The 16,499-nt window shown below is 44.3% G+C and overlaps 1 protein-coding gene across 5 annotated transcripts in view; it reads left to right on the top strand.

Moving 5' to 3' along the window:
- The window catches only part of LOC100755731 (TBC1 domain family member 1), a 201,607-nt gene that overhangs the window by 127,848 nt on the left and 57,260 nt on the right, over positions 1–16,499 (top strand). For 4 of the 5 annotated variants that reach the window (XM_027390722.2, XM_035452227.1, XM_027390723.1 and 1 more), the window contains 6 exons: positions 4,066–4,194; positions 5,656–5,742; positions 8,157–8,437; positions 11,004–11,162; positions 11,713–11,832; positions 12,777–12,916. In XM_027390722.2, the coding sequence (XP_027246523.1) occupies positions 4,066–4,194; positions 5,656–5,742; positions 8,157–8,437; positions 11,004–11,162; positions 11,713–11,832; positions 12,777–12,916 (916 nt within the window). The remainder of the gene's footprint in view (positions 1–4,065; positions 4,195–5,655; positions 5,743–8,156; positions 8,438–11,003; positions 11,163–11,712; positions 11,833–12,776; positions 12,917–16,499) is intronic. The other variant, XM_027390724.1, reaches the window with a different exon arrangement.

The raw sequence follows: 16,499 nt of genomic DNA on the forward strand, positions 1-16,499 counted from the left end.
TTTTCTTTGCTATGTAGAGCAGGCTGGGCTTGAACTCACAGGTGTCTTGGCTACTGCCCCTGCCCTCTGGGTGCTAGAGTACAGTCATGCACCAATATACCTGGCCTCTACAGCATTTTTATTTTTTTATTTTTTTATATTTATTTATTAATTTACTTATTTATTGGTTTTTCGAGACAGGGTTTCTCTGTGTAGCTTTGGAGCCTATCCTGGCACTCGCTCTGGAGACCAGGTTGGCCTGGAACTAGCAGCAATCCTTCTGCCTCTGCCTCCCGAGTGCTGGGATTAAAGGCGTGTGCTACTAACGCCCGGCCCTCAACAGCATTTTTAATTGGGTAGTAAAATACTCATTTTAGAGTTGAAGTATCAACAGACATCAGAAAACTTGCTAGCGAAGTCTAAGTATTTATTTTAGTCATAATTTTAGGAGCTTAGCAAAATTTAGTGCTATAGAATTTAATTGTGGATTCCCCTGGATTCATTTTCAAGCAGTTTTTTCCTTTTTTTCCTGATGTTTTATTAAGAAAAAAATTTCAAGTGTATAGAAAAGTTGGAAAGATTATACTATGAGTACTTCTATCCCCTACCCAACATACAGATTTAACATTTAGGTAAATTTGTTTTGTCATGTATCTACCTTTCTGCTAACCCAGCTTACTTTGATGCCTATCAAAGTATGCATTTGATAAGCTCTTTATCCCCAAATACTTGGGCTTGCATCTCTTTATCTATAGTCTGGGCTTTTGTGTTTGCTTGGTTGAGTCCGGTCCTGCTCCCATCTGTCACTCGATGGACCATGTATTTTCCCATAGCAGAATTCACTGCAGAGCCTCCACACTAGAAACTATCTAAGACCCATGTTTATCTTCAAGATGTTTATTGTAAGATAATAAGAACAGAATATTTCTAAATGTAAATTCTAAGCACTCATTATTACAAATTATATTTCAGTTCTGGCCCAGATAAGAAAAAGGCATCTTTTTTGGAAACAGAAGGGAACAGAAGCAGTGTTTAAGTATTGGCCTGCTTTAAAAACACTGGGGTGTGACTCTTCTTTTTCCTATATTAGTTCTACTGATTGATACTGCTTTCTTTATTTAATCTTTCAGTCAGTATTTTCTTTACTGTCAAAACCATTGGTCCAATTTCCTTCTGTTTTATAAATATGAGCTTGAGAGTAGTTCTGTATCATTTTAACTTTGTGGGTAACCTGATACTGAGTTTAGGCAGGCCCCTTTGTGGGTAAGTTTCTACACTGTTGGTTGCCCTTCTTTGAGCCTGGACAGACTCTTATCGTTGGCATTGGTGTGTAGGACCAGTTGCAGCTAATAAAGACCTGGCCAGAATGTATAACATTTAGCAGGTGCTGGGTGGTATTTGTCTGTTGCTCAGGTATGTGTTTCCTGCAGGGCTTTCTGGCAAATGTGGCTCTTCTGCCATTTCTTAAGCTAGTGGGACATGTCCAGAATACATATTTCCTACTCAGTGCTGCTGTCCACTAGGAGAACACAGGGGTAAATGCTAGTGTTCCTTGAAGAAATTTTAAGTTAGTGGCTATTCTCACAGTTGTCCTAATTGTGAATAATATGTGGAACTTATAAAAGTGGACAATTAATGTAGCTCTTATCAGAGTATAGCTCTTATCTAAACTTTTTCTTTCTCTCCTAAACACTGGAGGTGTAGAGCATTCATCAGTGAATTAGGATTTTGTTATTTCAGAGAAGACAAAGAGTCTTCAAATGGTTGAGAAAAATGTAAAAAAAAAAATGCTTACTAGTAGGAGGAATTAGGCTATATTCAAAGAGCATTCCATATCAGTTTGGCAGAACTGTAAGGATGCTGACAGTGCCCTGGAAAGGTAGGTGGTCCATGTGTGCTGATGCCTTGGCCATGAATTGGGATCAATTCTGGAAGATACCTGCTGGTGGTGATATCTGCTGTTGCTGCAGATGCTTGGTGCCTGTGGCCCAGCAAGGGTGTCCCCATTATTTCCCTCATAGAATCTTCTTCTATGTGCATGCTTAAGGGGCTATGCATGAGAGTTCACTGTGGCCTCCTTCACAATAGCAAAAAAAAAAAAAAAAAAAAAAAAAAAGGGATAAATATTTCATAGTAGATGCAGGAATAGGCTGGTTATATAAAACTGTCCTCAGGCTGAAGTGAATGAACCAAAAATCATTTGTCAGCATGAATAAATCTCAAAAACAGTATTGGGAGAAGAGAGATAATTGCAGAGAAATTTGTGCAATATGGCACTTTTTTATTTTACAGGCCTGGCGTGTGTGTGTGTGTGTGTGTGTGTGTGTGTGTGTGTGTGTGTGTGTGTGTGTGTGTGTGTATGCATGTGCTCATGTATGCAGATATATGTGTGTGAGAGTGATTTAAATCTAGATTCTACATAGAGAAAAAGGGACATTTGTCCTTCTGAATCTGGCTTATTTCACTTAACCTGGCTATCTGCAGGCTATCCCCTTCACATGACATAATTTTGTTCTTTTTATATGGCTGAATAAAATTCTTCAGTGTGTGTGCATCACGTTGTCTTTATCCATTTGATGTGTTGATGGCACCTAAGCTGATTCCTTTGTCTTTTGAGTGGTGCTGCAGTAAATGAGGATGTGGTGGTGTCTCCGCAGATGCTGGTTTAGCATCCTGTGAGTACATGCCCAAGAGTGGTCCAGCTCGGTCACATGGTAGTTCTCTTTTTAAAAAAGAGTTTTGAAAAAACTCCATGCTTACTTCCATAGTGACCACACTAGTTCACATTCCCATGACCAGTGAAACCTTTTACCTAGGTGTTTATTTACATGTTAGGCAGCATATGTTTGACGAATACTTGTAAATAAAAAATGTAAAATATGAATTAATTTAATAGACACCAAATTCAGGATAGTGGTTGACATGGTGGGGGATACTAGTGGTCGGAAGGTTTCAGTGAAGTATAATGATTCCTGAGAACAGCCGCCAGAACATAGGTAGTCGTCATAAGCGACAGTCATGGAGTAAGAACTCTATGCTTAGAGTGTTGGAGTGTCTATTAATTCAATGAAAGGTCATGACAAATCTGGGAAGACAGTTCCGTCTTCTGGTGGAGGCTCTCAGAGGGGTAGCAGGTAATGTGCTGGCTGTGCCACACAGCTGAGGGCCAGCAGAGGTCGTTCCGTTGGCTGTTAGCTCCAGAATGCACAGCTCCTCGTGTTTCTCGACATCGGGCAGTTACAACTTGGCCAGGCTTGAGCAAGAAAGAAGTATTTGGTGCTGGTATCTATACTTTTCTGTGTGCTTGAAATATGTAACAACTGCTGCAAAGAATGTGTTGGTATTATAGTGATTGAGAGTTTGCTTGCTTGTGCTTTTCTGACAAAATCATCATAGCAGGAAGCAGTCGAGTGAGAGTCCATGTAAACAGCTCAAGGTGTAGATTTTTGGGGGGGCGGTAACAAGTAACATTACATATTTAGTGGCTCTCACATTCCACTGTGCTTTTGGTTTAATGTCATGTGTAGCTGAGAGAGGGAAGCCAGGTTTCAGAGGAAAAAAGGGATCATGAAATAACAGGGGTGAGAGAGAAAAGGGAGAGACAGATTCTGAAAAGGGATGAAGCATTTACTATAGACAGGAGGATGGATTCAGTGGACAAACTTAATTCTTAACTTACTCTCCGAAATGCCCCACAGGTAAGTTATTGCTGTATTTTAAAAGCTTGGCAAAGCAGTTTTTGTCTCAGATCCTATGCTCAATGCTTGCCTTCATTCCCTCCTGCTGTAGTCTCATAACACAGTGATGTGATTAGATGATTGTTGCTCCCAATTTACCAGGCTCCGAAAGAATGCAAAATTTGCACAAGGCCACAGTTAGGAAACAGCAGAGTTCTGACTTGTTGCTTAGCCTGAGAGGTAGCTAATTAGACTCAGAGCACATCTTCTCAGTTCATTTCGGATAGCAAATTGTGTGTTGGACTTGCAGGCATGTCACTAAGGAGCATATGGGTACCAGGTGTTGTTCGTGTGTACCTAGAAGGGTGGGAGCTTTAACTGACTTGACTTTTTGTGTTTTTCTTTCTAGACACCACAGGTGGCAGCAGAGAATATCGGGAGTGAACTGCCACCCAGTGCTACCCGGTTCAGGCTAGATATGCTGAAGAACAGAGCAAAGAGGTCCTTAACAGAATCCTTGGAGAGCATCCTGTCCCGGGTAGGTGGCATCCTTTCTTCTCACTTCATTTGAATAATTCTTAAACAGAGCCCAGGATTCAGCTTGATTTTATGTCTCATCAGACTTAGAGCAATAATTATCTACGTTTTATTTATGGTTTTTCTCCATTTACTTATTGAGATGGTATCACACTGTGTAGCATAGCCTGACTTCACACTCCCAGTCCTAGTGCCTCAAGCTCCCAAATGCTGGGAAGTTACATTCCTTTGTTGTCTATCCAATGGCATTCTCTGTTCCCAAGAGTGTTGTATTTGTACAGTCCCTATAAAGAACAGAAATTATGTATGGCAAGAGGTAGCTCCCATCTTCCCTGGTATCCCTGGGGACAACTTTGAAAACTGTCCTATCAGCTCCTTTTGTTAGGTGTTTGGAACTCCCTATAAGTAGATTCATGAAATATTTGACCCATGGGCCAAAAAATATCTTTCATTCATTTACCTGCTATCTAAGGTTACTTTTGTAACCTTAGAATTGAATACTTGTCACAAATGGTAAGATGCTTATGAGATACTTGCTATCAAGACCTTTGTAGAAAAATTGCCCACAAGAACTCTTTAGGAAGATCCAAGTACACTGAGCATTGCCTGGGAATTTCTGAGGAAAAGCCAAATAACTCAGAGAATCACCTGGGAGTTCCTGAGGAAGGTCCAAGTACACTGAGCATCACCTGGGAGTTCCTAAGGAAGGTCCAAGTACACTGAGCATCACCTGGGAGTTCCTGAGGAAGGTCCAAGTACACTGAGCATCACCTGGGAGTTCCTAAGGAAGGTCCAAGTACACTGAGCAATGTCTGGGAGTTCCTTAGAAATCCAAGTACACTGAGCATCGCCTGGGAGTTCCTGAGGAAAGCATCCTCCTATCCCATGTGTGTGAACAGCCTTATGTCACTTCTAACAAATCAAAACTTGGCACCTTTAGGGCTTTCACTGTTTCATTGTAGTTCTTTGAAATGTTAGGGCATATTCCCTCTGAAACATTAGTCAGTTAAACATGACTTTGTCCAATGGTATTACTGAGAATTTCATAACACCCCTTAAGATAATTCAAAACAGTCCAGTTATAAAACCAAGGCTCGAAGGGCTTGCCTTTGAGAGTTCCCAGGGGGATACAGGCTGATCGAGTGACATACAGATGGTTATGACCACCTGTGACTCAGGAAAGAGCTATTTATTGAGTGTGCTTTTGGGAACATCATAGATGGATTGCCGCTTCTTCCTGTCTGTGATCCCCAGCAAATGACTGGTCCACAAGGCTTTGTGGCTCATCTAGGTGGGTATGATCCTTAAAACGATGACAACGACATGATGGTCATAATGGTATGGATATGCTCAGCGGTGTTTGTCCGGGACTTCATTTTTCTGAGCTTACTTAAGGAGGCCAGGCTGCCTCCAGCTGAGGGTGCTTTGGGAGATGTATCTCAACTGCCTTTTCTTTATGTAGGGTAGTAAAGCCAGAGGCCTGCAGGAACATTCCTCCAGCGTGGATCTGGACAGCTCCACTTCTAGTACTCTGAGTAACACCAGCAAAGTAAGCACATTCTCTGTGAGTGGTACCCTACGATCCAGCCAGCCCATCCAGTTCTGTATCCCTCCATATACTGTGTCTAGGCCTCTGTACAAGTGGAAGGCTAATCATGTGATTTTTTTTTTAATCGTAACATAAAAGTTTTAAATAAAAAGACAAATAGCTGTTCTCATAAACAAAGAATCAAGATCATAATTTTAGACAAATGAGATCTAACATTTGTAACAACCAATGAGTTTCTTATCCAAAGTAGATTTTGTGCAATACTAAAAATAAATAAATTTGAGAGAGCTTCAGAGGTGGGAGGGTGGGCCGTGAAGTCAGGGAATTATGTGCCATAAATCCCTATGACTGTCCTGTAGCTGACCCGGTGACTGAATACACATGATTGTTTTGTTTAAGCAAGCAGCCAGGCCTTGCCTGTGTTCTGCCACTGAGCACAGGTACGATGAGTTGACTAACAGTCGTCTGTGGTGACACACCTGGTGTGTCCCCTTGCTTTCCTGTCTTGCTCTGGAGGCATTTACACATGTCTGAACCTGGTTTGTTTAACCCTGTGACTGCCAAGAAGTAAATTGGAGGTTTAGTGTTCAGGAGACAGCTCCCTCACCCAACCCACCCCTCCACCCTGTTGTCAGTATGCTCTGATGCAGGAATGAGGGAGTCCAAACTCCAGCTCATCACCAGAGAAGTGCTTTCAGTTTTTCAGAGCCCTGTCCTAGACTTGCAGTTTTCAAAGGGCTCAAATCCTAGACAACGATAAAAAAGACATTTAACACTGTGACATAGCTCACAAACACACACACACCCCTCCCACACAAAATGAATATGGAGTTACAAATGAAATTATTCTCTGAATAACAGGCTACATACACTGTTATTTTCAGCTCTTTTATTTTTAAAATGCTGCTGGCAAGCCACCAAATTGCTATCACCACCTACTAGTGTATGTAGGATGTGGCTTGAGACACATTTCCTTAGATGAGTGCACCTCAGATATTAAGGTGTCTGTGTGGTTCACTTGTCCCAGGTGGGGTCTCAATGCCAAGTCACTGATAACAGCAAGGTGCTGTTGCTGCTCCTGCTGGTTTTGTAGAACCACTTCATTCAGTGAGCTGCTGGAAGCCAGTCATCTGTCTACATGTAGCTTTCTAAGTTAAGACCCAGTGGGCTGTATCACCATCCAGCCTCCTCATGACATGCACTGATCGTACTTCACAATAATTCCCTTCAAGTGTGCAACTGTTGTGTTGCTAGTTTACCTATTGTAAAGGTTGAGTAGGCCCACAGGAGAGAAAGGACAGTTACCTGAGTGACCTGGCATTGGGGAGTGTGGCAGGAGAGCTGCAGACAATAGGTGTTGGTGGCTTGGATGTCAGGAGTTGAGGGGAAGAGGAGTTTGGTAGTGGGAAGCTTGGAGAAGGGAAGGATACTGATGCTGTGAATTAAGTCTTGAGGAAAGTTTGGGGGGGGGGGGTTGTGCTGAGGAAATAAGCCAGGGAGGAGGAGTCCAGATAGTTTAGTGTCAATTAAGAAGTTCCTGACACTCCCAGTCTTTGTTTTTATGTCTCCGCCCTCCCCACCCCACCCTGTTTTCTGATATTGCTACCTAGCTCAGGCTGACCACAATATGTATCCTAAGCTGGCCTAGAGCTCCTGATTCTCTGGCCTCTACTCTCCAGGAGCAGCAATTATGGTAATGATCACCAAGCTTGGCTTGTTAGGATTCTTGTTGAATGTTTGAGCAGTTAGTAAGAGGGCATGCCTAATGAAACTTTAGATTATCTCTGTCGAATTAGACACAATACAAACCACTTTAAAGTTGTCTCATCTTGCTTCAAGAAATAGTACAGTGGATTTTCACTGTACTCATGCAACCATGAGAAGCATCAAGAAGTTAAATGATTTCTCTGGAATTGTGATGATAAGTCTCAGTGTGATACACATGTTTCCACTTCAGGAATAATACAGGATATAATTTTTAGCATTAAGATTACTGAGTTAATCAGAAAGAAACTTGAAGTGTGGATAAACATCCATGAACACACTTGGCAAAGATAAGGAAGTTGGTTCAGTGGTGGAAACTATTCCTACAGCTCCATACTTACAGGCCTGTGAAGAGCCTGTTCTCAGGATCGTGCAATCTGTTTGTGCTGTGACTTGGAGCAGTCAGTGTTGCAGCTTGTGAACTTCATGATAGCACTTGAGACATTTCCCCACCTCTTGAGCAAGCAGGCACCTTTTACTGAGAAGCAGGTGTTATTTGGTGGCTTTAATAGCCTTATATTTCTGGTAACCTCTCGATGAAATTCTAGTCAGATAGGCTTACACATTTAATGTTTCCCTGTGCTCAGAGAGATTTACCAGTCCCCCTGTTTCTCTGTGTCCTGTCTAATCTGTTGTCTGTCTGTTGTCAGGAGCTGTCCATGAGTGACAAAGAGGCGGTGCCCGTCTCTGAGAGCTCCTTCAAGCTCCTTGGCTCCTCAGATGACCTGTCCAGTGACTCAGAGAGCCACATTGCAGAAGAGTCCGCTCTCCTGTCACCCCAGCAGGCATTCAGAAGGAGAGCCAACACCCTGAGTCATTTCCCTGTGGAGAGCCAGGCGCCTCCAGAGCCTGCTCAGAGCTCTCCAGGGGTCTCTCAGAGAAAACTCATGAGGTATCACTCCGTGAGCACAGAGACGCCTCATGAACACAAGTAAGATTTTCTTAAAGCATCACATTCATTGTGTACTCTGGGTGTACTTGGGGGCTGAAGAGCACCCAGAGTCCGGTTTGACCCTTGACATAAAAACATAAAACGTGAAGTAGTGTTACTGGGTGGTGGTGACACACATCTTTAGTCTGAGCACTCAGGAGGCAGAGGCAGGTGGATCTCTGTGAGTTCAAGGCCAGTCTGGTCTACAGAGCTAGTTCCAGGATAGCAAAGGCTACACAGAGAAACCCTGTCTCGAAAAACAAAAAATTTGCAGTCATGTCATGTTCTTCCTGGCTCTTTAGGAAGTGTGTAGGGATAGTTAGCAAAAGGATAAACATGAAAAAAAAATGATCCTTACATTATCATTAGTCCTTAATGCATGAGATGTTGACTTTGGAACTTGTCTGCTGGTCTTGGGAAAGGTGGCATGTGGGTATAAGTGGAGGAATTTCCTCCTTTGGATGTCTAGATTTGGGCTGTGGTGGGATGGGGACAATGTCCACACAGGCAGAGTGGGAGAAATGTGCTGTGGATGCCCATGATGACACCCAGAAGCTTGGACGCTTTTCCTGGCTGTCTTGATATAGGTGTAACCTGAGCACATCTGTTGAATGACAGACTCCAAGCTGTTGCTTTCTGAACTCTGTCACTGTGGGAATTCTGGATTCAGGATTCACTCCTTGTCTTAGGATTGCTATTGCTGTGATGAAACCATGGCCAAAGGAAAGTTGGGATAGAAAGTGTTTATTTGACATACACTTTCACATCTTAGTCCATCATTGAAGGAAAGTTGGAGGCAGGAATTCACACAGTAGGAGCCTGGAGACAGGAGCTAATACAGAGGCCATGGAGGGGTGCTGCTTACTGGCTTACTCATCATAGTTTCCTCATCCTGCTTTCTTTTTTGTTTGTTTGTTTTTGTTTTTTGAGACAGGACTTCTGTGGTAACTGTCCTGCCTGTCCTGGAACTCCTTCTGTAAACCAGGCTGGTCTCAAACTCACAGAGATCCACCTGCCTCTGCCTTCCAAGTGCTGGGATTAAAGGTATGTGCCACCACTGCCCGGCTCAACCTCTTTCTTATAAAGCCCAGGATCCCATCCCACCAACAATGGGCTGGGCCCTCCTCCATCAGCCACTAAGAAAACGCCCTACAGGTTTGCCTACAGCCCAGTCTTATGGGGGCATATTCTCAATTTAGGCTCCCTGTTCTCTGATGACTCTAGCTTTTTTCAAGTTGACATAAAACTAGCCAGCACAGTCCTTTTAAGAATTGGGCTCAAGGCTGGGCAGTGGTGGCGCACGCCTTTGATCCCAGCGCTAGGGAGGCAGAGGCAGGCGGATCTCTGTGAGTTCAAGACCAGCCTGGTCTACAAGAGCTAGTTCCAGGGCAGCCTCCACAGCCACAGAGAAACCCTGTCTCGACATCCCCCCCCCTCAAAAAAAAAAGAAAGGAATTGGGCTCAAATAAATGGTTAAACTTTTCTGGCCATAGAGGAGCAAAAGCAGTGTGGTGGCAGAAGCTGTCCCTGTATGCTGGATCTATAAGTAACTAACTCCAAGTACCAGAGACTATAATGGGACCCCAAATTATCCGTTAAGATAAGCTTAAAAATGGGGCCATTCCTGTGTATGGCAGCTGCCTCCCTTTAGCTGGTGACAGCAGAAGTTGGGGACATGTGACCATGTGGCTTATACCAGGTACAGCCATTTGAATTAGTGCAATGGTTGGGGTTTGTTCTGTGTGGAGGGTGACATGTGCCATACAGAGAACTGTCAGCTTTGCTTCCCTAAACCACTCACTGGAAATCATCATTGGTTCTTTGGAATTGAGCTGGGTGACTGATGGCAGGAGAACATCCTGCAGGAGATGTTAACAAATGTGAGGGTTCCCCTGACAAGTTCCCCGTTTTCCAGTACACCGAGAGCACATGGCTGTGTGGCCTCTCAAGCGGCACCTACACACACACACACACACACACACACACACACACACACACACACACACACACACACACACACACACACACACACGTTTGGCAGTGGAAACATTCCTACCTGAAAAGCTCAAGTTCTATTCCAGTCCCTGGGGTGGGAGGGGTAGGGGTAGGGGTGTGTGGTGGAGATCAAGTGCCACCACTTTCCCTCTCTCTCCAGGAGCTGTGCCATGGGCTGTGATGGACCAGCCATGGGAGGGATGGGGAGATGTCCACCTTGTCCTTATCGCTTTTGCTCTCTCTCTTGTGACTTTCCTCCTCAGTCTATAGGAAACAGGGCTTTGAAACTCAGGGCAAGATGTCCTAAAGGGAAATATGGCCTCTAAATTTTGGCTTATTTTCTTTTGGTTTTCTTCTAAAATGTGTAAATTCCCAGCAAGGGAACAGAGCTGAAAGTATTGTTGGAGGTACAGAAGTGATCAAGGACCTGACAGTGTTTGTCTGTGAGAGCAGAGAGCAGTGAAGAGGCCCCGACTGCCATTATCAGCAAAGCCATTCCTTCTCTCCATTTCTGTCCTCCGCCCCTTGCAGTCTGTCCCCTCTAATTCCACTTTCTGTGATTGCTGTTTAGTGTGGACCGTCTTCCTGGGGGTGAGTCTAAGTGCTGTTCAGGGCAGCCTTCAGCTCCTCCTCCGGCTCGTCTTAATCCCTCCGCTTCCTCACCCAACTTTTTTAAGTACCTAAAACACAATTCCAGTGGCGAACACAGTGGGAATGCTGTGCCCAAAAGGTGAGCATACTCGCATGGCCATGTTGTCTGTCTGCCCAGGAGTTCACACTGACTCAGCCCAACTGCATGGGGGCTGTCTTTGCGGGAAGCCATAGTCACTGCTTATAGAGAGGGCGGGGCCTTTTGGTTTTATTTGGCTTCACTGTCATTTGAATACTTAATTTCTTCTTTTTTTTAAAAAAAAAAAAACTACTTCAAAAAGTCTCAATGGTAAACTGTTTTTACACTTAGCTTCCACGTCACTTCACCTTTATGGGAGCACACACATGCATGGGCACAGGCTAACAGCTGTGTTTGTATCACTGTACTTTGTACCATGTCAGAAAGTCTGATTAATTTAGATACATGCTTGTCATTTGGAGGATAGACGGATTTTTTTTTTTTTCTAATGTAATTCATTGACTGAAAATGCAAGTTTTACTCAAAGTATTTTGATGTCTTACCTGGTTTAATTAGCATTACAGTGAAAAGGGTTCCTTTTTAATTAGAATTTTTTCTGTGTGTGTTTATATTTCTTCATCCTAAACTCTTTTTTTAACCAAACTCTTAGTGTCTCCTACCGTAATGCCCTGCGGAAAAAACTCCATTCTTCCTCCTCTGTGCCAAATTTTCTAAAATTTCTGGCTCCTGTAGATGAAAATCACACCTGTGACTTTATGAACACGAACAGGTAGGGCTCCATTTAAACCCTTCAGATCTGGCTGTTCTGAGTTACTGTGTGATAAATGGGGCATTTCACTGGTCTTTTGCCATTTGGAACATGATAGCTAAGTCTGGTGGGTTGCCTTTCTTCTGCTGTTTCTCCCCACAAGTGCCATTTTTAAAGCATGAGTCAGCTTGCTCTCCAGTTTTGCACGGGATTGGTTTGTGGGCATTGTTACCCTCAGAAGAATAAAGGGTCTCTCTCTCCCGGTTCTATGGGGCTGTTGAAGGACAGTAGCTGTGTCTGTCCTCCAGAAGCCAGAGAACCGATCTGCAGGGGTGGTGACCACCTCACTGCGGTGCACACTGAGTATAAATCACAAATGCCTGCCCAAATCGTCTTGTGAATGGAAAGAAAATTATTGAGATGCTACTTATGTGTCAGCAATTATACTGTGTTTTATAGTTTTAAAGCTAAAGGCTTTAGAGCAGGCAACATCACCAGCCATAGTATCATTAATTCCTTGGTGGTTCTCTCTAATTAGACTACAGCTGGTGCTCTGTTTGGGTGTGAGTGAGAGGGTGGTGTGTGTGTGTGTGCATGTGTGGAGGGATGTGATTTGTGGCAATCATGGAGATTTAGGCTGGTGCTGAGAGAAGTAAACCCACATGTTAACTAGGATGGATTGGAGTTCTGGTGACAGTGCCCAGCTAGCAGGTTTTCCTCATTTGAAGAAGAACCCAGAAAGGCACAGTTGGAAACTATGATCCTTGGAGCATACTCCTTAGAATAGCTTTTATGAGAGCAGTGGTGAAGGGCACTTGATGGTCTTTTTGTGCCATGTCCTTTAAGAATACTGACCACTGGGACTTTGATTTAGCTTCTGGGGTTCTCAAGTTACCTGTTTATGGAAGGATAAAGTTAGCTGATGCCTCATGGCCACTCATGAATCAGTTGTCTTGCCATTTTAGGGACTTTGAATCCAAAACAAACCACCTGGGTGACACAGATGGGACCCCTGTGAAGACCCGGCGGCATTCATGGAGACAGCAGATATTTCTTCGAGTGGCCACTCCACAGAAGGCATGTGATTCCCCAAGCAGATATGAAGGTAAGGCCATCCCGAGGAGTAACTGAGCATCACAGAGGCCCCAGATGCCCTGACACTGGGAGGAAGGTAGAGAGTGGCTCACTTGGCTGGAGTGTCAGAGGTAGTCTCTAAGATGAAATTAGGGAAGGACACAGAGGTCATGTAGGACCAAGTGTACCTTACCAACCTTGTTGGGATGAAGTAGGTGCTGGAGTCCTCATTCACGCTCCAGTACTCCCCAGAGAGGACCTGAGGCTGGATTGAGCTGTCTGAAATTCTCACCAGGAACCCTAGGATCATGACTTTTCTCACACCTAGACCACATAATGCCAATTAGATGCATGTTTTTGCAGGTGGGGCACTGTGTGGCCCTGTCTGGCCTGACTCTGTGTAGACCAGGCTAGCCTTGAACTCTGAAACCCCCTGTTTCTGCGTCCCAAGAGCTAGGATTAAAGGCATGTGCTAGCACTCCTGGCAGCGATTTGAAATCCATAATATTAGAAAGAAAATCATCGAAGTACTGGTGAAAAACAACCCTGGTGGCTTCTTCTACAAACTCAGATGCTCACGTGGCTGTCCATTCTGCTTTTAGACTCCAGCAGTCTAATCCTGAGCTAATCAGAGAGTCCTTACTGTTTCCTTAGGTAAAAGAGCAAGGCAGTGATATCTGTACTCACACCTTTCATTGCTCTTAGAAGAGCATTTAAAGTGACAAGCCAGTAGTCATTCTAAAAGTGTGATGTTTGCTGCTCGATAATGATACTACTTGCAAGAGTGGTGGTGTGGTCTGTAAATTAGGGGTTCTGATTTTTGTCTGAGCCACAACCTGAAAAAAAAGGCTACTAGTGACTAAGGACAAAATACAGAAAAAGAAGGGGAAATGCAAAGTGAATGGTGTGGTAGTGGTGAAGTAGTTAGACTGGACAAACACTGTCTCTAACCATACTAGCCCAGCATGTCAGTTTCTGTGTCCAAGCCCCTGTGAACTAAGTCTCACGAATCTGAATTTATATCAGAGACCTGTCTGAAAAAGGCAGTTAAACTGTACTTACAATCTCACTGTCTAACAATCTCACTGTCTAATAAAACTAGGGAAACATCTTCAAATATCCCTCTCTCCCACCCATGCTATGGATAGAACCCAAGCCCCTGCACATGCCAGGCAGGTACTTGACCATTGAGCTACACCCCAGCATGCCTCTCTCCCCACTGAGTTCAGCAATGACTACTTGGAGTTTTGTGAGACTGACAGGCTTATATTAGCAAAGTCTGAGAGGGCTAGCTCTACTTCTGAGCGACAAAGGGTTGGTCCCTGCATCTGAGATGGTAGATCAGATATGCAGCACTCACCACATGGAAGCAAAGCTGCAAGATCAATAGGAAACCATCAAGAGTTAACCAACTGTGGCCAGACAAGTGTCTCCACAATGCAACAACCATAGATCGTGAGGTGAGATACTAAAAGCTGCTTGGTGGCTTAAATAGAGGGTCCCAGGGCTTCACGGTGCTCCCATATCATTGCTCCCATATTGTGGTGCCACTTACTGTTGTTGCCTCCGAAACCCAGGAGAGTATGTTCTCTCCCGTAGTGCTGTGGGTTCTCTGGGTGGAGGATTTGCAGCACTGAGCATGTGAAAGGACCATACTTGGTAAAGTATTCACTCCATCCAGGGTGGTATCACGAGAGTGCTAGTAAATCAGGGCAAAGCTCTGGCAGGTTGGGTGTGTTCAGGAATGCATCTGAAGGCATGGCTGGCTCTTCTGAGTAGAAGAGAGAGATGCTCTACCTTCGAACTAGCCTCTTGTTTTCAGAGCTGTTACGATAAATCTTTCCGACAAAAGCCGGCTGAGCCCCACCGCCACGTGTGAGCTTTACGCCAGCCGCCCGCCCGAGTTAATTTCCTAATATACAGTGCCTCACTGTTGCCCCTACCATAGACAAGGGGGTGGTAGTGCTCTCGTCCCTGGGTGAAATTATGCACACACCTGCCAGTTAAGTGGCTTTGTCCAACCATGGATCAGAACAGTATTATGCCAGCTTTAATGAGATCAGAGTCCTTTGGCAATCCTGTTGAAAGGTGGATTGTGATGTGTGGGTCCAATTACACCCCAAGCACCTCCATTTGTGAAAGGCTGCCACACTGTTGCTGATGTGGACAGCCCACTTTGAGCAGTAAGGGCTTAAAGTAGGTAGCCACATGCATATGATCCAGGTCTTCCAGGCCTAGCTATCTCTCTGTGAGACTGCTCTGGGCTTCTGCAGGTAAACGCAGGTCTCCAAGGTCCCAGAGCCTCCAGTAATCTTGGCTCTCGGTGACTTTCTTATTTTCTTTGTGGTGGCAGGAATTGAACACAGGGCCTCATGCCTGTTGGACTCCTAAGCCTTTTATGAGAAGAGCTGTGTGTGTGGACAAACAGGATGTGGTGGGGAAGCACAGTGATAAGGAACGGGAGTAAACGTGGAGCTGCTGCTGCTGTCCCGGGGAAGGCACAGCAAAGGTAGCCTTGCCCATGGATTGCTCAAGGGCTCAGCGTCTACAGCCCAGCCATTTGTTTTCTCTGCCAAGGGCTCTCACCTAATTGTCAGGCCTGCACCAGATGCTGGAAATCAGTGTTTAACTAGGTACTCGGTGGCTCGTGCCCTCCAGTTTTTTTTTTCTCAGTATACCATACAAAAGAGAGCTCTTTGTCATTATGGACTAATTTTTAGGCAGCTCTCCACTTGTAACAGGAGAGAATCTTTTTGTCTGTCTGTGCCAGAGAACAGCTTTAGTCTTGGTCTAGTTCTTTTCATCTAAGCATTTCATATCACAGTGTGCATTTCACCAACAATAGATGCCTTCAGACTTTGACAAGTCTTGAAAAAATTATGCTCATTCTGGCATAAATAAGAATGATTTATTGACTTGAACCCATTGTGTGAGTATATAGTCCAGGGAAGCCAAAGTTGAAAGGATTTTTGTCTTGTGAGTACAGCTGGGTCAGCCTGCCCCACTTACAGCATGAAGAACTCTGGATTAGATAACATATGAACTGGGCTGTAAACAGGGCCCAAGTAAAGAACATAAGTGGTCTTCATTATGACTTCTGTGTTACTGAGAAAAGGGTAGGAAGCATTTTGTGACTGATTTGTTTTCAGGAATATATGTACCTTAAGGAGATTTTAATGGATGGCATAAGTGGAATAACATGAACACCATATTCATGTCTATACACTCATTTCCTCTTGGTTAGGGGTTCTTGGCTGTCATTGGACACCACAGCCAACTGGGGACGTAGTTGTTGAAACTGAGTCACCAGTATCCCAGGCTGACCTGGAACTCACTGTGTAGCTGATGCTGGCCTTGAACTCTTGACCCTACCTCCACTTCTGATTCCATGGGTGTGCCACATGCCTGTTTTTTGATGGTGGTGGTAGTGGGTAGTATCGTGTCTTTTTGGTTTTTGTTTTCTTTTGATGTAGTGCTGTGGACTGGACTGAGGGCTGCTGCATGCATGCAAGGCAAGGATTCTACTAGCCCAGCCATATCCCTAGTCTTCCTGGAAGGATTTTAAGTACCCAAGCTGGACCTGTCCTCCATATCCCCAGTCATGTTGGGATTTG

The sequence above is a fragment of the Cricetulus griseus genome, assembly GCF_003668045.3.
Source record: "Cricetulus griseus strain 17A/GY chromosome 1 unlocalized genomic scaffold, alternate assembly CriGri-PICRH-1.0 chr1_1, whole genome shotgun sequence".
In the NCBI taxonomy this organism is placed as follows: Eukaryota; Metazoa; Chordata; class Mammalia; order Rodentia; family Cricetidae; genus Cricetulus; species Cricetulus griseus.